Source organism: Homarus americanus, unplaced genomic scaffold, assembly GCF_018991925.1.
Source record: "Homarus americanus isolate GMGI-L3 unplaced genomic scaffold, GMGI_Hamer_2.0 scaffold30535, whole genome shotgun sequence".
Lineage (NCBI taxonomy): Eukaryota > Metazoa > Arthropoda > Malacostraca > Decapoda > Nephropidae > Homarus > Homarus americanus.
The window spans coordinates 10,537,734-10,564,806 of NW_024732440.1; the positions used below are offsets into that span (position 1 = coordinate 10,537,734).

Below are 27,073 nucleotides of genomic sequence, written 5' to 3' on the forward strand. Positions count from 1 at the left end.
GAAGGGGTGAGGGTGCACAGAGGAAGGGGGTGCACAGAGGGAGGGGTGCACAGGGAAGGGGTGCCTGGGGAGGGAGAGGTGCCTGGAGAAGGGGGGAGGTACACAGAGAGAAGCGTGGAGGGGCACAGAGAGAAGGGTGAGGGGCACACAGAGAGAAGGGGTGAGGTACACAGAGAGAAGGGGTAGAGGTACACAGAGAGAAGGGTGAGGTACACAGAGAGAAGGGTGTGGAGGCACAACAGAGAGAAGGGGGAGGTACACAGAGAGAAGGGGGAGGTACACAGAGAGGAAGAGGAGGCCACAGAGAAGGGGGAGGTACACAGAGAGAAGAGTGAGGTACACAGAGAGAAGGGTGAGGTACACAGAGAGAAGGGGGAGGTACACAGAGAGAAGGGGGAGGTACACAGAGAGAAAGATCCTCACCCATTGTAGTGGTTCAAACTGCAGGGGTTCAGGGTGATCTACTGCCTTGCTTGTGGGTGAGCCTCACCACGGTACATACTGCTGAAGACTTTAAAAACTTGTTTTTGATAATTGCTTACCTCCTCCTCAGCCTTCTCCTCCTCCTTATTTTTCTAATTATTCTACTCCGCCCCCTCCTTCTTTCTCCTACTCCGCCTTATTATTCTTCTTTCATATTTATCTCCTTTTCCTCTCTCTTCCTTCTCCTCTTTTTCGCGTCTTCTCTCTTCCCACTTCCTCCTCCTCTTTACAAAAACAACCATAAATAGGGTCTCAATTTCTCTCCAGTATTGTGTCGACAGTGCCCAGTATTGACCATCTATCGTCTGTCTGTAATCAATAATACGATTTTACACACTGTTTTGCTTCCTGCTCTCTCTCAACGCACCGGCTGTCACCAGAATTTTCAATCTCGGTTAGATGGTGTGTGTGTGTGTGTGTGTGTGTGTGTGTGTGTGTGTGTGTGTGTGTGTGTGTGTGTGTGTGTGTGTGTGTGTGTGTGTGTGTGTGTGTGTGTGTGTGTGTGTGTGTGTGCGCACCTACGTGTTACGACTCTCACGAGGATTACTGAAGCTTAACTCATGGTCTTGTTTTCACTTTCTGCGTCCGTGTGTGTGTGTGTGTATCCGTCCTTTACACACGCACATACGTACTGCGCATATTCTTGTCTTGACCGTGTTGGTGTGTATTGTGTATTGACAGTGCTGTGTTGGTTTGTGTGTACAGTGTGTGCCGTGGGGGTGTTATCCCAAGTTCTGCCCTGACTTTCTTCAAGATGTGCTACACTCCTCCTATCTGTCCGTCCGTCCGTCCATCTGTCCGTCCTTCCTTCTTTCTTTCCGTCTGTCCGTCCGTCTCTCCCTTCACCCCGTCCATCTCCGCAGTTACAGCATTGTAATGGTTTTGTATTTTCCGACGTCTCCATGATGATGTAATTTGGTAGCCATCCTTCCTTCCCTCCCTTTCTCTCCCTCCCTCCCTCCCCCTTCCTTCCCTCTTTCCTCTCTCTTCCCTCTCTCTTGTCATCCCTCCTTCCCTCATCCCCTCCTTCCCACCCTATATCCTCTCTCTCTTTCCTCCCCACTCCGTCGTATCTGTGACGTCATTGCTCTCACGTGGTTTAGTGCCAAAAGTAAACACTCGCTGTCTCAGAAAAATGTATACACACTGTTTTATATTCCCTTAATCTCGTGTGAATACTTGCATTACAACAGCCACTTTGTCCTCACGTGTGGCAGACCTCACCTCGTACATCAACAAGTCAGGATAATAGTGTTGTAATATAAAAGTATTACGCGATCTCAAATAGAAATATAGAAGGCACTGTGTATACATTTTTCTGAGACACTTGCTGTGGTGCAGGGTTAGGGTGTATACAGTAGTCTCGCTCTATTGAAAGTTACTGGACGATGACCACAACAATAACAACACTAGACTGATGGTAATCGTTGGTTGTTTTGTTTTGATTGCCAATAAATTACTTGTTTTTTTTTTTAGGTGTGTATTGTAAGAGGTGGCCGGGAGGATGATACAACACCAACATTTTTGTACAGAGGGCGTGGCTGTGTGTACATCTGTCGTGACGTGCTTATTGTGCCTCACACACACACACCTTAGTAACACGAAACACTGCTGAAGGAAGCTTGTTGGTCTTGCCTCGTGTGTGTGTGTGGTTCACATGGTAGTCTACATGGTACCTCTACCGACCATAAACAAACCCATTTGTTGCTCTGACGTCCCGCGTAGTTCCATCCAGCACACCCTCCCTTTAACACACACGGCCAGAATTGAGTTACAATGTATATCAGTAAATGGATTAGTGAGGCAGGTTGAGTGGAGGGGGGTGGGGTGGAGTAAGGAAGGGAGGGTGGGGTGAGGGAGGGAAGGTTGGGTGGAGGGGGCAGTGTGGAGTAAGGGGGGCAGGCAGGTATATTTAGCCATCAGCATGACACAGAGCCACACCTTACTCCACACACACGCACACACACTCACACACTCACTTACACACTCACTTACACACACACACACACACACACACACACACAGTAAGTTCTCTTGTATGTCTTTTAAATCCTCTTATGCAAATCACTTGTTCTGTTTTTCTTTAAACTTTTCGCCTTGATTCTTTGTCTCAATTTAATTGGTGTTAATTGGTTTTACGCTGCCTTCAGGTGTAGCTAACTTAACCTAACCTAACCTAACCTCCAGGTGTTAGTCAGAATAAGATATCCAAATGCGACACAACTCCTTAAAAGGTTAATAAGGATAATTAGACTCAGTGGATCACCTGAAGATTAACCCCCAGTTTATTTCGCCTTAAGATTAATAACCTCACAACGCTAATCTAACACACCCTCCTAGGTAGCGTTAAGGTGCTTTTATCATCAGGTGAAATAAACTCTGAAGGGTGGTAACTCTTCGGGGATCATCATCCGCAAGTAAGGTTAGTACCCCCCACTCGCACACGACTTTTGTCTGCCATACAAGTTAAATATCATGGTTGCGAGAAGCGTCCACAAGGCATGGCGGTAAACTTTCACAATGGTGTTAAGTTTTGATGCTGTTTATATTGATACTTTATAAGGGAGAGGCCGTCAACTGTTACCAACGTATCATAATCTAATACCAAAATAGTCGTCTGAGCTCTTCCGGGAATCAAAGTCTCGGTCAAGTTTCAAGGGACAGTGTGTAGGTTCGTTTATTAATTTAATGGTGAGCTGTTTCCGTCACACCCCCACCCGACACACACACACACACACCGTTGTTTACCTTAACACCTGTACTGTAGTTAGAGAAAACCTATCACCATTAACACGTGGCCGTCCACCCTGGCGGTAATACCAAGGTAGACAGACTTCAGCTCTTGTTCGCCTTGACAGTAATAAGAATCGGGATAAATTTGTTGTTTCTGCTTATCACTCTAAATTCTCGATTAATCTGAGCCTTTGAGGCACTCTGTGTGTGTGTGTGGCAACCAGCAGAGTTCGGACACTGAGTCTTGCGACACAGTTTCCTCCTGACCACAGTGGGTTAGGATGTATCACACTAGCTGCCTACACCACCCCACACCACACTTATGTTCCCGGTCTCAGCTAACTGTTGGTAGTAGCGTCTCTTATCCCCTTTTACAAGAATAAAACCTACGAATCAGGAAAAATTTACTTTCATTTCTTGATTGTTGACGTCATGCCTCCCACTTGAAGCTGTGTGATCTGTTTTTGTGTGTCTTTAAAGCTGGTTTTTGCTACATGTTGCCGATTGTTCACATTTCAACAGTTTTGATTAGAATACTGACGAGCAATATTGTCAACAAGTGTGACCCCAGGTGCTGAGTGAAACCAATCCGCCACAGTGAAATATACAAGATTAAATGAAGAAACAGAAGCCGTTATATGCACATGGTTCCCCGACTTATATTCAGGAAGTGTCGGCCAAGTTCAAGGGCACCAGTGACTTTCTTTCCTCCTTCCCACCCCCACCTGGGCAGCCGAGTATAGCTCATCACTCCCTCCCTCCCAAATACCTCACTAACACCCCTCCCTCCTCCACCTCAGTGCGTTGTAACTGTTAGACGTCTTAATATACAAGTTGATACCTCACTAACACCCCTCCCTCCTCCACCTCAGTGCGTTGTAACTGTTAGACGTCTTAATATACAAGTTGTAATGGACTGCTTCAGTTGACCATAAAGCATGAACCTACTTAACTTGTCACTGTACTGACCTGGCCTTCACCTCCAGTTCATGACTATACCTATATTAAATTTTACTGTTACCTTAATAAAAGCTGTTGGGTATAACATGATCCCTCTCCTCCTAGTGTCCACCACTCAGCCAGTTTTTAATCTATCATCACCTAACGTGTATCACTGTCTTGTCGTCCAAATACGGTCATGTTTAATAAGAAAATATACATACTTTCTGTGCAATAAAACGTGATAGAAAAATAGTTATTAAAAACTCTTCATCCGCATCAATGTCTCGTCATCCTCTACTCCCAGTATTTACTCAGTCAAGAACAGTCACAGTAAAAAAAAATCGAGAATAAAACTGCCACGAGTTAACCACACTTCTAGGGTTAACGTAAAGATTTGGGTTGACTTAAAAGTTACATTAAATTCTAGTTGCAGAAAAAGTGTGACAGATTTTCTTAGACATAGTTAAGGAGCTATGGTTGACCAGTACTACTTGCTATAAGCGTCGATAAAGCCAAGGTCAAACACTTGAATTATTAACCCCCTTCCCCTCCCCCCTCTCCACCCTGAAGCTCATGGGGGGTAAAGGGGTTGGGTCTGGGGGGTTAGAGGTAAAGGGATGAAAAGTGCACCTCTCCCCCTCTGCTTCTTTCTCCCTCTCTTCTTTTTTTTCTTCCTCCTTCGTATTTCCTTCTCCCTGCTTCTCATTCCCCCTTCTTCCTCTACAATTCCTTCTCCCTCCTTTTCACTTCCACCTCCGAGTTTGTCCTCCTCTCCTTTACAATCACCCCCTTCTCTTTTCTCTGTCTCCCCTCCCCCTCACACACAGAGTGACGCTGGTATCTGGGCAACACACTAAACATTACTGTACTGGAGGGTGGTGTGTGTCATATTGAGTGCGTGGAAAGAGGATCCTGAGCATGGGTAGTGTGTTGTTAGTAACGATGTAGTTCACTGCCTGTATACCCTTTGTTAACGAGTGAGAGCAAGAGTTGGCAAAATGGTCTTGTCAAAAATACCATGAATAGGGCAGTGAAACTATTGTTATTCCAACCTTATATAATTTAACCATACCTACCCAACGGTCGTTACACTAGATACGGTGACTGTCGTTGTAAAGGCCTGGCCTGTAGGATATAAATCCCTTGCCAGCCTAATCAGGATCTTATAAAAGGAAAGTCAAGAACCATGGGTTTCCAAGGGGTAACAAACAACCATTAGAGATTGACATCTCTTTACTACGAAAATAATGACAAAAAGTTTGCTCTGATATATATATATATATATATATATATATATATATATATATATATATATATATATATATATATATATATATATATATATATATATATATATATATATCAAAGAAGTCTGTCTGTTTGTCCTCACGAGAATCTCAAACTACTTTACCGATCTGTAGTGATGATGGATGGTGTTGATATGTAGTGATGATGGATGGTGTTATATGTAGTGATGATGGATGGTGTTATATGTAGTGATGATGGATGGTTATATGTAGTGATGATGATGGTGTTATATGTAGTGATGATAGACCCTCACGTTTGACTATAACCGCCATTCAGGCGATTAAAGGATTTAGTGAAACTTGTGACGTTGGACTCAAACATTATAATTTGGTCAAACCTGTTGGATACAATTCCTTTTAGTATTTCACATAAATCATACATAGGCAATCACATAAATGTCTAATCCAATATATATTTACATAACAATCATAGCTATGTAATCAGTCTAATCTTAACACTTATAATGAGTACTTAATTTTCCCTATTTTTATGTCGTCACAATGATAAACGAAGCAATGGACACAGTCTACCTGTGTACACAATAAGTACCAGTTAAACTTAAGTGTTGAAAGTCTCAAGAGAAATCAAGTTAGGTGTTGCCTCTGTGGTCTGAATAGCTACAGTGCCGATACACCATGCCACCTCCCAAACCCTCTCTCAATGGGTGAGGGCTGCTGAGTCAGGTGATTATACACAAACAAGCTCCCTTACTACCACCCAACACCTCACCTCCTCTGGGTCTCTCATCTCAACACTCCACATACTGTATACGGGCAGGCACACCCAATAAACATGACATGACTTACAGCCTAACATAGTGTCTGTTTATGTGTCATCCTACTCATTACTGCTTGCGGTAACAGTAGTGATGATGGGTGGTGTTATATGTAGTGATGATGGGTGGTGTTATATGTAGTGATGATGGGTGGTGTTATATGTAGTGATGATGGATGGTGTTATATGTAGTGATGATGGATGGTGTTATATGTAGTGATGATGGATGGTGTTATATGTAGTGATGATGGATGGTGTTATATGTAGTGATGATGGGTGTGTTATATAGTGATGATGGGTGGTGTTATATGTAGTGATGATGGATGGTGTTATATGGATGATGGATGGTGTTATATGTAGTGATGATGGATGGTGTTATATGTAGTGATGATGGATGGTGTTATATGTAGTGATGATGGATGGTGTTATATGTAGTGATGATGGGTGGTGTTATATGTAGTGATGATGGATGGTGTTATATGTAGTGATGATGGATGGTGTTATATGTAGTGATGATGGATGATATGATGAGTGTTATATGTAGTGATGATGGGTGGTTATATGTAGTGATGATGGATGATGTTATATGTAGTGATGATGGGTGGTGTTATATGTAGTGATGATGGATGGTGTTATATGTAGTGATGATGGATGATGTTATATGTAGTGATGATGGGTGGTGTTATATGTAGTGGTGATTAGACAATAAAATAATAACAGTTTAATGCTAAAAAAATATACTTTGCTGTACCATTGTAGTGAAAAACATGGTGGAACTTACATACACCGTTAATGAACTATTGATGGAAGAAGACGTTTTGGGGACTTAACAGTGAGACAATGTGGAGCCTCCCGGAGGGTGGCGTCCTACCGTTGCCTAGCGGATGAGCGGGCGGCGTTTCTGCTAGTATTAAATAAACAGCACTGGAGTCAAACAATTACTTAAAACAAAACAATTAATACAACAAAGTACAGGTATTTCCTACGGCTGCAGATGAATATTCCTCCTAACCAGCCCTGTAGAATGTTCTGGTGACGTTGTGGTCCGCTCTCAGGGGGAAGGTCCAGGGCAGCTTCCACACTTGGCGCAGGCATTGGTGGGCGATGTCTTGCCACACAGAAGAGACACCAGGGCACGAACGGTGGATAGGGCGTGGAGGAAGTGGCGATCACGTGGCAGCCGTGACAGTAGCTGGAGTAGGTGACCAGAGTTAACAGCCGAATAGTGAAGGACTGGGGAATCAGCCCACGAGTTCCAGGAACCTCAGATGAGTACACAACCAGAGTTGGAATCAAACAGCGTGGGAAATAACAGCTGTGGTGACGACTGGATCGTGTCTGGACGAGGCAGCAGCGACCTTCTCACCTCCATGTCCCCCCTTCCCCCTAGTGGGATCGCGAACAAGCAAACAAGCGGCGGACAACCATCATGGTCTTTACAGCTCTTACAGTCGTCTGCCGTAAAAAAAACAAAAACAGCCCTGTTCATTTTATTTTTGTAAGACTGCAGGCAGTGGACGACACAACCATCACCCAGACCTACCAGGCTGTAGTGCTGATAGATATGTCATAATGTTTTGGTAATCAGGCTGGGGTCCGTAGTGCCCACTTACCTGCAAACCGACAAACCATTTTCTCTCATTAACTTCTTCATATACATTGACAACTTTCAGGTACAATAGTGAAACAATTGTGAATTCTACAGAAAGTCAATGTTGTAAGTTTCTCTTGTATTACTTTGATCGGAACAACTGCCATCACAAAGACTGTGAATAAGAGGAATTATCAACAGTTATCAAGCAAGAGTTGTTATCCACCGGTGGATTTTGTGGTAGTGTGGTGTGGTGTGAGGTGGTTGAGGTGTAGAACTTGGTGTGTGTTGCTCACCTCTCTCACTCACTCTCCAGGATGGTCATTCCCATTGAGACGTTGAGCAGGGTGAGTCTTTATGTTTATGTATACTATTGATACCATTAGACTCTAGTATAGTATAATTCCACTGTTTTTTACCTAGTGTGGTGTTTAGCTACAAGGCACAAGAGGACTCTGAAACTGGTGATCAAGGGAGGTGGGGGGGGGGGCTCACCTAGCTTGATATACTCCAATGATCCAGTTTGCTGCAACGGATGTACAGTATATGTTGAGGTTGTGTTCTTATTATTTCTGTTATCAGATGAATGCAAATTTTGTTCCAGGAGAAAATTGAACTACATGTTTGCCTGTTGACCGAGACATAGCCCTCTCCAGTGTCTTGTGTCACTACTGTAGTTGGGATAATGTAGCATCTTAATCTTGGTAAGAATGAGGGGCTCAGTAGTAAAGTGAAGTCTACAAGATCACCACAACTTTTACCTCCAATTTCCCCACCGAGTTTTATTAATCATCTAAATTCGTTTTTAACTACAGTACAGTATCTAAGTTGTGAGAAAGAAAATATCATGTTGCCATGAACACCATTCCCAGACATTTATGACTCCATTACTTGAGGCTATGAACTCACCTAGTAAAAATAGACAGATTATTGCATTGTTTGTTAAAAGCGATTTTTAATGTGGTTACATAGACTTTGTCCCAAGGAACATGAATCCTAAGGTACCCCAAAAATCTGATTGCAAATAAGGTTACCCACTTGACTTTTGGAGGCCATTCAAGGTCATATTATGTGAAACTGAATCAACGATTATTATGAAAGGTATTATTATTATTATTATTATTATTATTATTATTATTATTATTATTATTATTATTATTATTATTGTTATTATTATTATTATTATTATTATTATTATTATTATTATTATTATTATTATTATTATTATTATTATTATTATTATTACTATTATTATTATTATTAAGGGAGCTAACCTGACCCAGTCTAGTCAAACTTAACCCAGTGGACTTCATTTGTAAGTCTGTAGTATTCATTATATTAATATTCATTTAATGCTGTAAAGTACAGTCAAGCAAAGAGTCATGTTTATTAAGGACGGACATACTCAAGAGTTCAAGATATACTCAAGGAGTTTAAATATTTTACTCAAGGGGTCAAGATATTGTACTCAAGGGGTCAAGATATTGTACTCAAGGGGTCAAGATATTGTACTCAAGGGGTCAAGATATTGTACTCAAGGGGTCAAGATATTGTACTCAAGGGGTCAAGATATTGTACTCAAGGGGTTCAGAGCTGTGATGATGATTATTTTTTTATAAAAACAACAGAAGTTAGATTTTTTGTTAAGTATTTGTCATTTTTATTCTTATTACTGTTGTTTTTGTTATATACCAGTACAGTACAGGTGGTACTGTACATCATTATAAGTTTTTATATTTCACAGACTTGCAACATTTTAAAAAAACTACTCTACATGTACTGTTAAGTGAATTATTAATTACAAGTGATCATTAGTGAGTGTATTTTTACTTTCTGAAATCTTACTTGCTGATAATGGCAATTTTCTCCTATTTCAGGGTTGGGTCGGGAAACCAAAAATGAAAAGAGGATCATCTGGCTTGCATAAATTCTGGCTTCTCTTGTGGAAGAACTGGATACTTCAGCGTCGAAGGAAGGTTTGTACAATACTGTAGCTACAGATTTTATTACCTTGTTAGTACTGTAGTGACTGTATTCTTTAATTTTGTTTGTGAATTATTTTTGTCTCGTGTCTGTGTGTGTGTGTGTGCGTGCATGCATGTGTGTGTGTGTGTGTGTGCGCATGTGCGTGCCAAGAAAGGTGTCACTCAGAGCCTCAGACAGACATTTCCATAACCTAATACAGTCTGTCCCCGACTTACGTCGGGGTTAGGGACCGACAACCAGGTCGTAAGTCAAAAATGCCAAAATAATACATAGAAATCTAAAATTAAATACAGTACAGTAAATGTAATCAATAATGAAGAATGGATGCAGTGTGACTGTGCACTTACCTTTGATGTAGTCAGCTGAATGCACACGGGGCCCCCATAATTTTTTAATTAAACATGGAGACTACATTAAGTGGATGAAGCAGAGAAGGAGACAGGGCTGGGTGGGTCATCAATTTCGCTTTCTTCAGACAGGCTAACATACTTTCTTGTTGAAAGTACAGTATTGGATCATCTTTAGGGAGTGAAGAGGCAGCACTGGTGGGGCGTGAGGAGACAGCAGTGGGGGACTCCTTAAAATATATGTCCACTTTAAACTGCACAGTTTGCTTTTTCTTTTCATTATAAATCTCCCTGTAGCAAGCAAGTGCATCTTGGATCATTTTTTCAACTTTTGCAAAACGCTCAACATTTTGATCCATTTCATCAAACATTTGCATCCCCTTATTAATTGTAGCAAATGCCTCTGCCATTTGTTTCTTCTGAGCACCACCAGAACTCTCGCTTTTAATCTTGCCAGTCATTTTAAAGGGAATTAGAACCGAAAATGTTGATCAATTGAACCTGCGGAGTAGCGCGTAAAACGAGAAACGCGTAAATGGAATAACAGAACATATGGGATTAATTGAAATAGAGACTGGGCCAACTCCCAAACTCCACTTTTTCCGACACAATACCTACGTTGTAGTAAAATTAACATCTTAATTTTATGATGGTATGCACACACAATTAATATTTATTAGAAATACAGTCGCCAGGTTAATGTCCATTCAAATAATGTTCTCAATTTCTTCTCACTGGCTCCTCCCTCTCTGAGAAATGTTTGGGGGAAAACATAGATTTTAAGGTATATAGCAATAAATAATACCTCAGACTAAAGTTAGAATAATATAATTGACATTGCTGGACTCCTTGCAAGACCAGGAATATTTTGAATATAAACATCATATATTTTGCACAAAAGATAAAATTTTGGCTCTGTAATCAAAATCCTTACATTAGATCTAAAATTTGTATGTCTAATGCAAATTCCTTGATGTTTATATTCAAAAGAATCACAATCTTACAAGAATTCCAGCAATGTAAATTATATTCTGGCCGGGTAATTTGTATGACTTTTATGAGCTGAAACAAATATCTTCAGTAAATAAAAAAATATACTTCACCCAGACATTATCTGTCAATCAAAATACCCCACCTCCAGCTCCCCCCCTCTTCCCATGCTCGCTGGGTCCCTCCCTCCCTACCCCCCACCCCCCACCTTCCCTCCCTACCAGAGAAATGTTTGGGTTAAAACAGTATATTTACATTTTTAGTAATAAATAATACCTCAGACTAAAGTTAGGATAATATAATTGACATTGCTGGATTCCCCGCAAGATCAGGAATATTTTGAATATAAACGTCATATATTTTGCACAAAAGATAAATTGTTGGCTCTTTGTAATCAAAATTCTTACCATAGATCTAAAATTTGTATGTCTAATGCAAATTCCATGATGTTTATATCCAAAATAATCAATCTTACAAGAATTCCAGCAATGCAAATTATATTCTGGCCCGATAATTTGTATGAATTTTATGAGCTAAAACAAATATCTTTAGTAAATAAACAAATTATACTTCACCCGCGTAAATGAGTAAATTCACCGCGTAAATCGGGTATCCCGGTTCTGGCGAGGTACCGCGTAAATGACCAAACGCGTAAACCGAGGTATTACTGTACAACACGAGGCGACCCAGCCCACGCCACGCTCTCGTACGGGACGGAAACGTTTCGGTACTAGAAAATACGTACGTAATTTGAAAATTTTTTGGTACGACTGCGGCTATTGTATGTCCGGGTGGTCGTATGTCGAGTAGGTCGTAAGTCGAGGAGTACCTGTACTGTATTACTGAGCTAGCACAGGTGTATACAGTACAGTACAACCATATCAGTGATGAAGTAGAAGTCATTTGTAAAATAATTTCAGTTCACAATGGGTCCTTTTTAATCTTATTTTGCTCCCTTTTTAATGTTTGTCTCAGCTGTATGGATCATAGTAGCTACAGTAACTGCACAGTATTATTATTATCACAGACAGGATATAATGTCTCACACAATGGCTGATGCTGTGACTTGATTCATAACTGTCACTTTAGGGTGTGATGCTGTGGGTCATCTCTGCCCCTCAGTCCTCCATAACAGTAACATACAGTACAGTATTTAAAGTAAGGTTTTAACTTTGCTACAGATTCAGACACTGGTTGAGGTGCTCCTGCCTGTGGTGTTCTGCGTCCTCCTGGTTGTCATCCGGGACCTGGCGCCCTATGGTATCTTCCTCCAACCCACTTACTACAAGCCGTTTGAAGTTTCTCAATTGCCTGCAAATTTAACGTGAGTTTCTTCAGTAGAACAAATTATTATTATGGCTGTACATGAAACATAGACAGGAACATCATGAGTCCTGTAATAAATTACATTTACTGGTACTTGTATATGTGTTTCAAAAAGATTTACACTGGTGGGGATACTCAGGTACTGTATTATTGTGTAATTTTTTGTTTTATTACTGTTATGAAATATAAGGTTTGAAGTTTTATCTGCTCATTGTTTCATCATCAGTTCATTGAAGATGTGATATTTGTATTATTATCTAAATAAAAGTACAGTACAGTACAAGGTGAGAAGTCTCACATTACTTTGAGCAGCTAATTGCTCAGAGCCATTCTGAAATCCATGTACTGTACTGTATTATTGACTGTAACTAATACAATCAAATTATGTTTTCAGGCCAAATGATAATGGTGGATTCTTTAGTGAGTGGGCACAGCAGATATTTAGTGATGACTCATCAGAGCGGCGGAGGAGGTCATTAAGCGCTTCAGAATCTCAGGGTCTACCACATCTGTCAGACTTACATAATTCTCCTTTTTCAACTCATTATCAGTACAAAAAATATTTAGATAAACAAAAAAAATCAAAGCACAGAAGGAAAAGATTCTTGGATTTTTTTAATATATTTGGTAAGTACAGTACAGTATATACAGTACCTGTAATACTGTACAAAGACTACAGTACTGATGTAGTGTATAAGCAGGCGATATAGTGACATATGAAATGCTGTACTGACAACTGAAATGAAGACCTCGTTTCTAGAATTCTAATCAGTCACTCAATTTTCATCTGCAGATCCTATGTGGCCAATAGCTTACTCCCCAAACAACACAGTCATAACCAAGTTGATGGAATTAGTATCTACCAGACTGAATATTGATGAGAGAGGTAAGTTGTTACCAGAAGCTCAAGAAATACCCATTAGTACAGTATTTAAAGCTTACATTATTTATGTAAAAGTACACATGTACAGTACACTGGCTCCAAAAGCTACTTTTTGGAATACATGTACAGTATATGTAGAGATTACTAACACAGTTTCTTTAGTAGCCACGACTTGCCTGTACAGTGCAGTACTCTACAAGGTTTTTACATGCTTCTCATTTTTTGTACTGTACACTGTACATATGAGGAAGTGCACTTAATGGATCAGTCTCAATATTTTACATTAACTCATGACTGTAGACTCTCTAGTTTTACTCTTCTTATTTCTAAACCCTCTCTTGCGGGGACATAGATACTCCCAAGAACTGTGTCAGAATTTTGGCCTCCTGGGAGATGTATTTATGGCCAAACTATTAACTCTCAGTTGTTTTTGACAGGGCTAGGATTCGCAAATGAGGAAGACCTGGTGGATCGTCTCACCACATTTACCAAGGAGGAGGAAAATGAAGAAGTGGAAGATATTCTTGGAGGGATTGTGTTTACTAATGAATTTCCCAAGGATGATGTTCTTCCAGAAAATATACAAGTGAGTTATAGTGAGGTACTACTGTATGACACTCCAGTGAACGTATCAATGGTAATATATATACTGTATGGTACAGTCTCACCCAAAAGTTTGTTAACTCTCCCAGCCAGCTATTGCTGCACTGCCTGCTTCAGATGTATGAACTTGAGTCTGTTACTGTACCTCGAACCTTTAGATTCATTTGAATAGGTTTCATGTTCTGTTTGGTACTGAGACAATTTCAAACATCTGAAGCAGGCAGTGCAGCAATACCTGGCTGGGAGAGTTCGCGAACTTTTTGGTGAGACTGTACCAATTGACTTTTTTATGATCCCACTACATATGTACAGTATATGGGAAGCACCTGTCAGGACCTCCTTCCATTTCATACAGTATATAATGTACACATGCCCATATCTCCATCCCATACAAGTACCCCTTTTAATAATCATAATAACCTTATATGTTTTCAATAATTTGGATTGATTTTTCATTTTCTCTTATTTGTTTTGCATGGTTCCTGGAAGTATATATTGTATGGTTTACAAACTTTGTAAGAGTTTATAATTGTGGTATTGAGTGGTTTTTGGAGAAGGAAGTGAGGTGGTACTTTAGGTAAGAGGAAGGATGTGGGATAAGGGTGAGGATGGGTATGTGGGTTGGGTCATCGTACAAAAGGAGAGAAGATATTTCTGTTTGTGGCCTCACTTGACTTTTCTTGCACAGCTTCCATCTTGACATCACCTGGTGGTCTACTGCTGCTGTAATAGGAGTACAGTACACCTTTATTCTTGTCTTTATGATTCATGGTTAGAAAATGGGAACTAATCTTTAACAGATTTTGTAGACACTAAATTTAAACCAAGAAAAGTTTTATTAAGATAAAAAAGAATTGGACAAGATGATAAACAAGGACACTATTAACACAGTCACTGTCAAACACAGTGCAGTAATCTTCACTATACCAATATCTGCTGAAGAAAAGTTTGTCTGATTTTTTTTATTCATGGAAAGTGATGTTAAAAAGAAGACAAGCATTTAACAGTCCCACACGTCATTTGCAAGTCCTTTGCCCTTATTAAAATGGGCTTTTGTCATCAAGTCAGCTGGATGCTGATGCTATCCTCTTGCAAACTAAATATTTTCTGTTGTTTTTGTGTGTGCTGTTGCACTTGTCTTGACATTTACACTCACAAAGAGCACTGAGGTTTTTAAGTAGAGCCAGTATTTTAAATGCTGAATTATTGAGGTGACTGTGTACCTTTATGAGTAAAAATGCTTTGAAAGGTGAAAGAAGACATTCATATTCATGTTTGTTTTTCAGTACAAAATCCGTCTCAAGGGCTCTTTACGGAGTTTTACGAAGAGGAATCCATTTCTTCCACCACCTCAATGGTACACTGAACTCTCTTATCCTCTTTACCAAGTTCCTGGTCCTCGTGACAGAACAAATAATCACGGTGGAAGACCAGGTCAGTTAGTGTACAGTACAGTAGTCACACATGCCCAGTACTTGTGTGTGTTCCTTATATGTTCTGTTGATAAAGTTTCAATTAATCTTTTGACACAAGTTATAATATTCCATTTCGTGTGCAATATAATGCAGGTACAGTATACTGTACCAGACATGTGGGATATTAATAACTCGTGATTTGATATACGAACAAAAACTTAAAGTCACAATTTTTTTCTCACTATGTTTATAATTTTTTCCATAGTATGCTAGAATAATGCAGTTTTTTTACTCCCAGTTTGCTTATATGTTTCACTAACTTATTTACTCTTTCTCTTACACTCATAATGTGTCATCATTCTCCTACAATCACCATATCACAATGTGTCATCATTCTCCTACAATCACCATATCACAATGTGTCATCATTCTCCTTCAATCACCATATCACAATGTGTCATCATTCTCCTTCAATCACCATATCACAATGTGTCATCATTCTCCTTCAATCACCATATAACTTACTCCTCAAACTCAGGTAAACTCAAGTGCAGTAATCATTCCATATAATGAAATAAAGTTTGCTGTCTAATTCTGCAAAAGGGAAGATTCCATTAAGTTAAATACAATTATACCCCTGGCACATATCCCTAACTATATTATTAAGCAGAAAATTGGCTACACAAGTGACAGCAGATTGATGAGTACCATAGTTTCTCTAAGCCTTTGTATAACACTTTATAAGGATCAGTGTTTTTCTTTGTTCTGAAAAAATATGGGAACAAAAAATATGGAATTAAATACAGTATATATATCAAGGAGGAAATTTTCACTTATATCCTTAAATCCACTTACCAAATACTGTACTGTAATGAACCTGTTCTTTACTTTAATATCACTTTCTTGCAGGTTACTACACTGAAGGATTTTTGGCTCTTCAGCATGCAGTTGATATGGCCATTGCAGAATATTTTACTGGTACAAACCCTGATGGTAAGTACAGTACTGTATCAGTACTGTATATACGTAGTGTTTTCTTACATAAATAATTAGTATCATGGTTACCCATCTGACTTATGTCTCTAGTTTATTTTAATTTATTAAGTTTTAATAGAAGGTAAATTAATATCAAATATACAGGGGGACCCCGACTTATGAGCGTCAGACTTACGAATGTCCACCGATATGAACGGGGTTAAACTTCAAATTTACAGTTTTATATTTACCTGATGACTTATTTTTTACTTTCATTTACTATATTTTGTCATTCTATTTCTTCTTTTGTCTTAAATTAAGTGATTTTAGATGTATATAAGGACTTAGGCCATGATATTGTGGGATTTTAAACATTGTTCTTTAAGTACAGTATGCACACAGTATGTGTTCCGACTTACATACAAATCAGACTTAAGAATGTCCTCAGGAACGGAACCCACTCATAACCCGGGGACCCCTTGTAAAATCATTTAAATTTATACCCCATTAGTACAGGTCTTAAGTCGTACCTCACAAATCCACATTACATTACAGTCATCCCTTGGTTATAGCGCACTTGGTTATCGCGATTTTCGTTATCACACTTGCTGTTATAGCGCATTTTTCAGGCCGAGAATTTAGTTATTACGCAGTTGCCTCCAGGTGTATTGTTACCCCCTTGCTTCACCTACATCTTTTGAGGATAAAATCTTTCACCTACAAATTGACAATAACACATTTGCTGGATTAAAATGGATGTGGGTAACAAAATAAGAAAGCGGTTGTACAAACACAAGCACTCACACATGCCACTCATACTGACAGACTTGACACTCACTTACTTGACAAGTTTTACCAACCATAAAGACAGTTGAAGCTTTCAACATCACTCACAATGGATCTTGAATGTTCCAACTGTAATCAGACATATCTAAGTTGCCTCAACAATTGCAACCCCAAAGCGATGAGAAAACGGACTCCTCAGATGGGGGACTCAAATAAAGAAAGCATAGCTACATGTTTTGTGGGCTATTGAGCGTAATATAAATTGTCTGATTTTACGTTGACTGACGTGTATGACTGTGGTCATTACAAAGCTTTCACCTCCCAAAGATTCATATTATGCGGTATAGTCAACAAAACATTTACGGTAATTACATAATCTTTCAAAACAAAACATACTGAAATACTTGGTTAATTGTCAACAATACAGCCAACATACATATTAAAAAATTTTCCCATACATAAAAATTTGCACATCAAAGAAATAAAGTTACAAAACTTCCAGACATGGGTAAATGAAATTAATAAAGCAATACTTGCCATGGACACACAGAAGACCATAATCATATATCAATATTACAGAACATAATAATAAAAATAGGCTTCCCTCAGGACCTTATTGTACCCTTTTCTTCACTTTGTAATAAACCTAGCCATGCCTATGTGTGTTTCAGATACTTACCATAACATTATCTATATCTTTAGTGGGTCTAAATGGTCGTAAAATGGGAAAATTGGGGTTGGGTCTTGGGTGCCTGGAACCAATTAGAATAAATCCCATAGGTTCTGTACTTTCGTTATCACGTTTTTCGTTATCACACACTCGGCGCGGTCCCAATTAGGCATGATAACCAAGGGATGACTGTACTGTTCTTGGACCCAAACAGAATTGATACTGTATTGTACAGTTAACCCTCACTTTACGCGGTTAATGTAACCCGGAGGGTACCGCGGAAAGTGAGGAACGCGTAAAGTGAATAACATAACATATGGGATTAATTGAAATAGAGTCCAGGCCGACCCCCAAACTCCACTTTTTGACGACACACAACTATGTTGTAGTAAAAATATTATCTTTACTTTATGATGGCATGCACACACAATTAATAATTAAGAGAAATATCAATAATATTAGGTTTTTTAACACTTACATTAGTAGAAAAGATGGCTGGGCACACGGGAATGGGCGGTTGGTTCCGAGGCAGAGGGCAGATTATTGGCCCTCACCTGTATCACTGGTATCAATTGTATCACTATCCACCACAGAGGCTTGCAGGGCCTCTTTGTCAAACCCCCCAAAGTTCATATAAGTCCATATCCTCACTATAATTATCACTATCACTGACTTGGGCCGGCTGTAGTGGGTGGCGGGTGAAGAACTGGTAATGTTTTGATGACTGGGCGACCTTGTGCGCACCATTTTCGCGCCTCTTACACAACATGGCGGATGGCGGGAGGTTTGGATCCAAAAATGGCGCGGCTGGCCAGCCGCTCTCCGCGTAATGGGGTACACGCACCGCGGAATGTGAGCATGTTAGGTTCCGGCAGGGCACCGCGTTAACGGTGAACCGCGGAATGCGGGACCGCGTAATGTGAGGGTTGACTGTATTGTAGAAAAATGCAGGTTTTGGATGTGTGTTTTTGTAGGTCCAGTTTGAATGTTATAAATGTACAGGATAATACATTACAGTCATGCGCCGAACAACGTTCGATCACATATACGTCCGTGCCCCCCCCCAAAAAGTGACGCCTGCTGGACCACCACTCCATGACCCCCTGACGGAGACATGATCATCCTCCCCATACTGGTCAGATATTATGTGTTAAAGGAATATGCTTCCTTAGGCTTTTTTTAAGTATTTGCCTACAGGTGAAATGTTAACCTTCATCTATTGAGGATAAAATCTTTCACCTACAAATTGACAATAACACATTTGCTGTAATCAGACATATCTAGTTGCCTCAACAATTGCAACCCCAGTTGCAATTGGGGTTGCAATTTCAAATTCTGTGGCATTACTATAAATAGAAAAGTTTCTGGTGCACTCTAAGATTAAGAGAGAAAACGGAGGACTCAGGCGTCCTGATGTGAGAGAAAACGGACTCTTATGACGGGGGACCAAATAAAAAAAGCATAGCTACATGTTTTGTGGACTACAGTATTAAGTGTACCCTTTTCATCACTTTGTAATAAACCTAGCCATGCCTATGTGTGTTTATGATATTTACCATAACATTATATATATATTTAGTGGGTATAAATGGTCGTAAAATGGGAAACTTGGGGTTGGGTCTTGGGTAAATGAACCAATTAGAATAAATCCCATAGGTTCTGTACTTTGTTATCGGTGGGGTCCCAATTAGGCGCGATAACCAAGGGATGACTGTACTGTACTGTATATACTTGTGACACTGGCCAGTTGCTTCTGGTGTTATGGTACAGGGGTACCAAGTGACAGCACTAGGATCCCGCTTCCTCTATCGAGGAATAAACCATTAAAATTTAAATTGAAAAAAAAACAAAAAAACATTCAAATAAATTACTATCTTACAAGATTCCCTCCAATGTAAGTTATATTCACCCAGGTCGTTTGGGTGGAAAATTAGGAGAAGAGCTTAGTCACTCTTAAGTAATGATAAATAGACATGCAGGCAGGCCTTCAGCGCCAACTGTCAAATCTTATCTTAAATAAATAAACAAACAAACGCCAGACATTCTGGTCCCCCCCCCCCCTCCCACCACCCTCGTGTTCAAGATAAAAGATTGGTGATTTCTTTATGTTTATTTTATATAATATCTCAGATTAAAGTTAGGATAATATAATTTGCATTGCTGAAATCCTTCCAAGACAGAGATTAATTTGAATAGAAGCATCATATATTTTGCTCAAGATATAAAAAATGTAGTACATTAGTGTACAATACTGTAGTACATTTTATAAAAAAATTTTCAACTGTATTTTTGGGTAGATTTACATAAATTTCTTCATTTATTTTCATCCATTTATATGCACACACCATACTAGAAGAAACATAAAATAAATTAGTGCAAAGCTGGAGTGCACATGTACTAATTTGATTACGGTACTAAAATTGTTATGTCTAGTGCGAATTACAACATGTTTATATTCAAATAAATCAGTATCCTACAAGAATCCCAGCTATGTTAATTATATTTTCCTAGGTCATATCACTGGCATTTTAAAATGAGAGAAGCTTAGTAGGACTGTTAAATAAACACACAGAGACCTTCGGCTCAAACTTATCACCTCAACCCCCGACCCTCCCCCCAACCCCTCGCTGGGTGGCGGAGCCGTCAGTCCCTCCCCCCCCAGCCAGGCTTTTAGGCTTACAGTTTTTATCTTATATAATATCTCAGACTAAAGTTAGGAGATTATAATTTGCATTGCTGGAATCCTTGCAAGACAGCCAATAATTTGAATATAAACGTCATATATTTTGCTCAAGAGATAAAAATTGTTGTACATTAGTGTACAGTACTGTAGTACCTTTTATAAAAAAGTTTTTCAACTGTATTTTTGGGTAGATTTACATAGATTTCTTCATTTATTTTCACCCATTTACATGCACACACCATACTAAAAGAAACGTAATAGAAATAAATGACCTTAGTGCAAAGCTGGAGTGCACATGTACTAATTTGATTACGGTACTAAAATTGTTTTGTCTAGTGCAATTTATAGCATGTTTATATTCAAATTAATTAGTATGTTACAAGAATCCCAGCTATGTTAATTATATTCACCCAGGTCATTTCACTGGCTTTTTATAAGAGAGAAGCTTAGTCACCTAAGAACTGATAAATATACACGCGTTAGACCTGGGCCTGTGCCAACTGTCAAATGTACTACCTCCCCTCCCCCCACGCCCCCTCTCTCTCCCATCTGCTCGGCATTGCTGGAATCCTTGTAAAACAGTGAATAATTTTAATATAAACGTCATGTATTTTGCACAAGAGATAAAAATTAATCACCTCTATCACATTACAGTAGTGATTTAACAGTAAAAGTGTATATGTACGTATATAGTATTCCACATACACATAAGTATAAATAAAATGTTTATGTGATGATTGGACAATGTCCATTTCGGTTAACGTCACGTTTCCAAGAACGTATCTAGGACGTTAACCGGCGCATGACTGTAGTTGTACTCAGATAATACATTATAGGATATAAGATAAGTATCTTTCTATATCTTTACACAAGTACTGTATTCTAATATTTGTAACTTTTTTTTAATACGAAGGTAAGATTTTTTTTCCGTTCTCATTTGATGTTGCCAGGTAATCATCTTTTATGTTTTTGGCTAAAAGATGACATCTTGAGACAAGAAGGCTAATGAAATGAATGGTCTAAAATAATGCTCTGGTATGGTTTCAGTCATTATTGTAATATCTGTGAGTGTTCTTGCACCATTGTTCATTATTCATTGTAAAATGTACATGGTCATCAAAATTTTTTGGAAAAAGAAAACTTCTTAAGCACACAGTTAGGTGGAGTAGGAAGGGTGTGATTATGTCTGTCCTGGTGGACTTAGTGCTCTCATGTGGAGGCTTATTATATATTTTCTTTACAGTACATTATGTTGTAGAAATGCAGAGAATGCCATATCCTCCCTTCATAGACGACAAGTATCTGGTGGCATTACAGGCATGGCTGCCATTTGTCCTTCTTCTCTCATACATATATCCTGCCATCAACATTGTCAAAAGTGTTGTATATGAGAAAGAGAAAAAACTTAAGGTAAAGTCTTACATTTCGTTTCCTTTTGGTTGAAGGGTTTTCTTAATTTTCCTGATTTTAATTCCTCTTAGGTGTCCAAAATTCTGTAGTATTAGTCAAAACTTCTGGCAAAATAAATTCCTTCATTTGCATGTTTTTGCAATTTCATAAAAATTACGTATTTCCTCTTAACCCTATCGTGGTCTTTTGACACATATGCGTCGCTAAGCGCTCACATGCTGGTAATCTGCATCGAAAGACTGTGAGAGGGTTATAAATGGCACTCTTTGTGCCGAAAGACGACAATAGGTTAAGATTTCCAACCACCGCCAAGAGTACCAGAGGGTTAATGCACCTTTTTTGCTTACCGGTATTTCATTACTGGCTAGTATCATTTTTGCTCTTAGGAGAACCCCAAAGGTTTCTCTTTGATGAAGGCCAAGCAACCAAGAAATAATATGTTGTTTTGTTCACATTTCCTCTCTGAAAGGAGGTGAAGTTGGAGTTTGAATTTTTTTATGAATAGAAAAACATCTCGCTTCAGCTCATACTGTACTGTATTCCGTATATCCTGTGTTTTAAATACAGTATTTTAATTTCTTATATTACCTATACAGTACAGTATATGAATTAGATGTTTATACATTATTGTGAAAGGATTCATATTGCAACTAATTTTGAAATCATAAAATTTTCAGGAGTCGATGAAGATGATGGGTCTTCAGAACTGGCTACACTGGCTGGCCTGGTTTACTAAGACCTTCATGTTCCTGGCCACATCTACTGTGTTTATCACCATCCTTCTGTGTACTCACTGGTAACTCGCTCTTAGATTACTGTTGTATAAAGGACTATTACAGGTGCTCCTTACGAACAAGTTATGTTCCTGAGGCTTGTTTGTAAGTCCAATTGTTTGTATGTCCAACTTTACTCCTGTAGATACCAAACATATTGTAAAAAAATAAAAAGATTATGGATATTTAATACAGCTATACCCTTTAATACAGCCTTAAAACCTGGCTCACTCTTCTCCTCTTAGGTAATGTTTGTTCTATCTGGAATTTTCTTCAAAATAATCCAGTCTCATCCACATTAAACACCTGTTCTGGCAGGTAACCCCCCTCAGTGATGATGTTTGTATCTCTGAAAGTTTGTAAGTTGAATGTTCTTAAGTAGAGGAGCACCTGTATATGTTTATGAATACTGTATATAGATGTGTGTGTACTGTAACTATTAATATAAGGAGATACTGTATACAATAATGAATATTTTAACAATAATCATCTTTAACTGGGTGATTATGTTGTATGACAAGTTGTAGAAAATAGTATAACTTGTCTCATCACAGGCACGGACCAGGGAGCTTGGCAGTATTGAGTGAGAGCGACCCTACCCTCGTGTTCGTGTTTCTTCTCCTCTATACAACTTGTTCCGTGTGCTTCTGCTTCTTCCTGTCTACGCTCTTCTCAAAAGGTAATGTAAAGTTTACCAAAAGGATAACTTGCCTTCATTTATATATTATACAGTACAGTATGTAAAATTAGAGACATTTAGTTTCAGTATGCAAAAAAAAAAATACTGTATATATATATAAATTATTATTGGCTCAAATCTTAAGGTATTTTGTAAGTTGATAAACTTTAACTCTTCTTGTTTATCTTCAGCTTGTGGTTCAAGCTCCTCTATTATTGGGACATTTGGTGTTCTTAATATTGTTACTCAGGTATAAATTGATGTAACATTAGCAATAGAAAAATGAATTGTAGTTATTTATATATATCTAGAAAAAACAAGACTTTTGATTAATATGAAATTTTCTGTTGTTTACTTACATGCAGCTAACAGTGCAGCAGCAGTAACTGGCCTCATATGGTTCTTCACATACGTGCCATACATGATCCTACGACCGCGTTACTCCAGCCTTACAATGACCAGCAAGATCATGCTGTGTCTTCTCTCTAACACTGCCATGAGTCTTGGGTGTCAATTGACCTCCATGTTTGAAGGTGTAGGCTCAGGGATACAGTGGGATCTCCTCTTCACAGGAGTCTCACCTGATGACTCCTTTACCCTGGGTCATGTGTTTGGTATGTTCATCCTAGACATCATCATCTTCTTGCTGCTGACCTGGTATATTGAAGCTGTGTGGCCAGGGGAGTTTGGGGTACCTAAGCCCTGGTATTTTCCCTTCATGGTACGTAGGGAAATTATTTACTTACTATTCTCTAAGAATATTAGTGATGAATGGTCTTTTTTTTGTAAGTCAGAAGAAAATTTGATGCAAGTGGATTGTAGAAGTAGAGTTTAGTGGCTGAGTTGGCAGGTGAGTGTGGTGTGTGGTGGCTGTCTGTGGTGATGTATCGGCCAGGTGTATTTCTTAGTGGTATGGAGGCAGAGAGACTGAACCAGGAAATTTCTTAAGATGATCTGCATGCATAAAGGTCACCTAATATAACCCTGAAGGAGCACTCCAATATATGTGCATTGACAGCACTGTTTCCAATGTTCCAGGCAGATTCCAACAAGAAAATACCGACTATAAACAAGATGTGGAATATTATGCACTGAGGGTATTGTCTTATTGAACCAATACTTAACTCAACCATAAACAGTTCTAGCCACCTCCTTATCATGGGGGACTTGAACTATGGCGACATCGACAGGAGAAACGAGTTCACCCCCAAATGACTTGAATAACCCTGCTACTCTTTTTGTAGAAACTCTGAGAGATAATTTTCTGTTCCAACATGTTAGAGACCCGACACATTACAGAGGGAGCAAACACCCAAGCCACTAGACCTCATCATAACAAACGAGGAGGGTATGGTGGCCAAACTGGAACACCTTTCCCCAGTTGGCACCAGTCAACATATAGTGTTGTCATTCAGATTTAACTGTTATCTAGTTCAAGATAAGGCCAGGCCAAGGTGCAAATATTACAAGGGAAATTACAACGGGATGAGGGAAGAGATGAGGGGTATCCACTGGCCTGACTCATTAAGGCACAAGAACGCAGCCACAACGCTGAATATCATAACTAGTAAAGTGACCCATTTGATCGATAAAAATATCCCCAAGACCAAACCCAGTGCCTCTAGGAATACAAGGGGATCCTTATACATGAACCATGCAGCGGTCGACAAAGTTAAGAAGAAAACCCAGAAATTCAAGACGTGGGTTGGGTCAAATGATGAGCAAGACAGGAGGATGTATGCAAGAGCCAGAAACCAAGCAAAGGCAGACTGTAGAAGGGCTGAAAAGGAGTTCCAGAGGCTGGTTGCAAGCGAGGTCAAGTCAAACCCAAAGGCGTTTTACCGCTATGCAAAGTCGAAATTGAAAACGTGAGTAGCAGTATCAGACCTGAGGCTTGTGGATGGTAGTTATGCAGATTCTGACCAGGATAAAGCTGAAGCATTAAACAGCTTATTTTCCTCGGTGTTCACAAGAGAGGATGCAATTAACCTTCCTGCGTTTGAGGACAGAGGGCAAACTTTTTCGGAGTGAGAGTTGTGAACTCTTGGAACAATCTGCCAGAAAGTGTTGTGACTGCACTGAGTGTGAGCTCTTTCAAGACCAGACTTGACCTACTCTGGAGCAGGTTCAGGTCCATTCAGGAGCCGGTGCATGCCCATTACCTGCCAACAGTGCGTAACAGAGAGCCAGTACATGATAAGTACAGTGGTCGCTCGGTTAACGAACGCCTCGGTTAACCAAATTTCGGTTAATGAATTACCTTCCATAAGAATCTTCACTTCGGTTAACGAAAAAATTTTGGTTAATGAATTCCTTACAAATTTTTCCCAACATGTTTTTGCCTGCTCACCAGCTGTAGTATTAGTCCCCCAATACAGTAATCTGGTTTAGGGCTTAAATTCATTACCATTTGAGTAAATATCAAGAAGGTTGTACTATTCAATAATTTTCAAGTCTTATATTAAAATTTTTAGTAATTTTAACAATTATTTAACATAAATGAAGTACAGAGACCTTGTTTTTATCGTGCCAAACAGCCACTTGACTCACCCAGAATGGCGTCAGTTTGTGTCCCTGCTCAGTGGAGGAAGCATCTTGCTTGAGACTCTCTTGAACATAAACTATTTTTACGTTTTTACAGTACGTACAATTATTGGTCATTCTGAAGTTTATTTTACATATTGACAATATATAATGCAGTGCAGTGTTGATTTAAAGAAAATAATCTTGAATTACACCAAGTGAACTAAAATTTTATGGGTGACTTCTCTTCCACCCCAATGCCTTCTCTTCTCCCTTCTCCTCCACCCCCATTCTAATTCCCATCAACATCATCATCATCAACCAGGAGCCTTCTACATGCACACCTCAAAGTGTACTTTACTGCATTTATTTTTAGTTTGTATGTAATTTTCGGTGAGCTGGAACCAATTACCCAAAATCCCGTTGAATCAATGGTTTCGGCAAACAAAATTTTCGGTTAACGAACGACCTTCTGGAACGAATTGTGTTCGTTAATCGAGGGACCACTGTACTTGCCAACAGTGCGTGACAGAGACGTGACCGATCGCCCAAGCGGCTAACGAGCTGATCAGTGGTGAAGAGGATAAAAATATAGTTAAAAAAGTATATAATTTCTTGTTAAAGCAAGAGCAGGTCCAGATAATTGTAAGCTAGGGGAGGCAGTCATACATTGTGAAGTGCTGAAGGGGATTATACAGGAGGAAGTATATATCCCCCTCCCAGACAGGAACTTGTTGAGAAATTGGTGATAATTATTGCTTTTTGGTCATGGTTTTGGCCTGTTAATTGTTTGATTTTCTTTTTTTATGCTGCATTTGAAATTTTTAATGAAAAACTCAGAAAATTCACAAATGCTTAGCCAGGATTTGCTTGGACAGGGGAGGTGGTCCCCAAATATATACAGTACAGTATTTGAAATTTTTATTTTTTTTATTTTATGCTGTGGTCCTATTTCATTTAGACTCTGTAAATGAGAGATAGATCCTAAAATTTCATTTCATACTCAATGTCAGACAAACAGTCCAGTTTCCTCATTAGGTATACCAATAGAAGCAGCAATGAATTGAAGCCAGTTAATGAAAATACTGTACAGTGTTATAGAGTGGTTGGAGGTCTTGTGCTCTGAAATTGGGCAGTGAGAGGAGATATGGTTCAGAGGTAACCATCATAGTCTTGTGATCTTTCTTTAATGA

General features: G+C 39.1%; 1 protein-coding gene across 1 annotated transcript in view; it reads left to right on the forward strand.

Annotated features, from left to right (window-relative positions):
* LOC121868674 (phospholipid-transporting ATPase ABCA3-like) overlaps positions 1 to 27,073 on the forward strand; it is a 132,796-nt gene that overhangs the window by 8,628 nt on the left and 97,095 nt on the right. Inside the window, exons 2-13 of the mRNA XM_042369511.1 lie at positions 7,914 to 8,178; positions 9,709 to 9,807; positions 12,336 to 12,478; positions 12,875 to 13,107; positions 13,274 to 13,366; positions 13,801 to 13,949; positions 15,253 to 15,400; positions 16,291 to 16,374; positions 21,739 to 21,905; positions 22,583 to 22,701; positions 23,233 to 23,357; positions 23,723 to 24,078. Coding sequence (XP_042225445.1) covers positions 8,149 to 8,178; positions 9,709 to 9,807; positions 12,336 to 12,478; positions 12,875 to 13,107; positions 13,274 to 13,366; positions 13,801 to 13,949; positions 15,253 to 15,400; positions 16,291 to 16,374; positions 21,739 to 21,905; positions 22,583 to 22,701; positions 23,233 to 23,357; positions 23,723 to 24,078 — 1,746 coding nt within the window. The 5' untranslated portion in view covers positions 7,914 to 8,148. The remainder of the gene's footprint in view (positions 1 to 7,913; positions 8,179 to 9,708; positions 9,808 to 12,335; positions 12,479 to 12,874; positions 13,108 to 13,273; positions 13,367 to 13,800; positions 13,950 to 15,252; positions 15,401 to 16,290; positions 16,375 to 21,738; positions 21,906 to 22,582; positions 22,702 to 23,232; positions 23,358 to 23,722; positions 24,079 to 27,073) is intronic.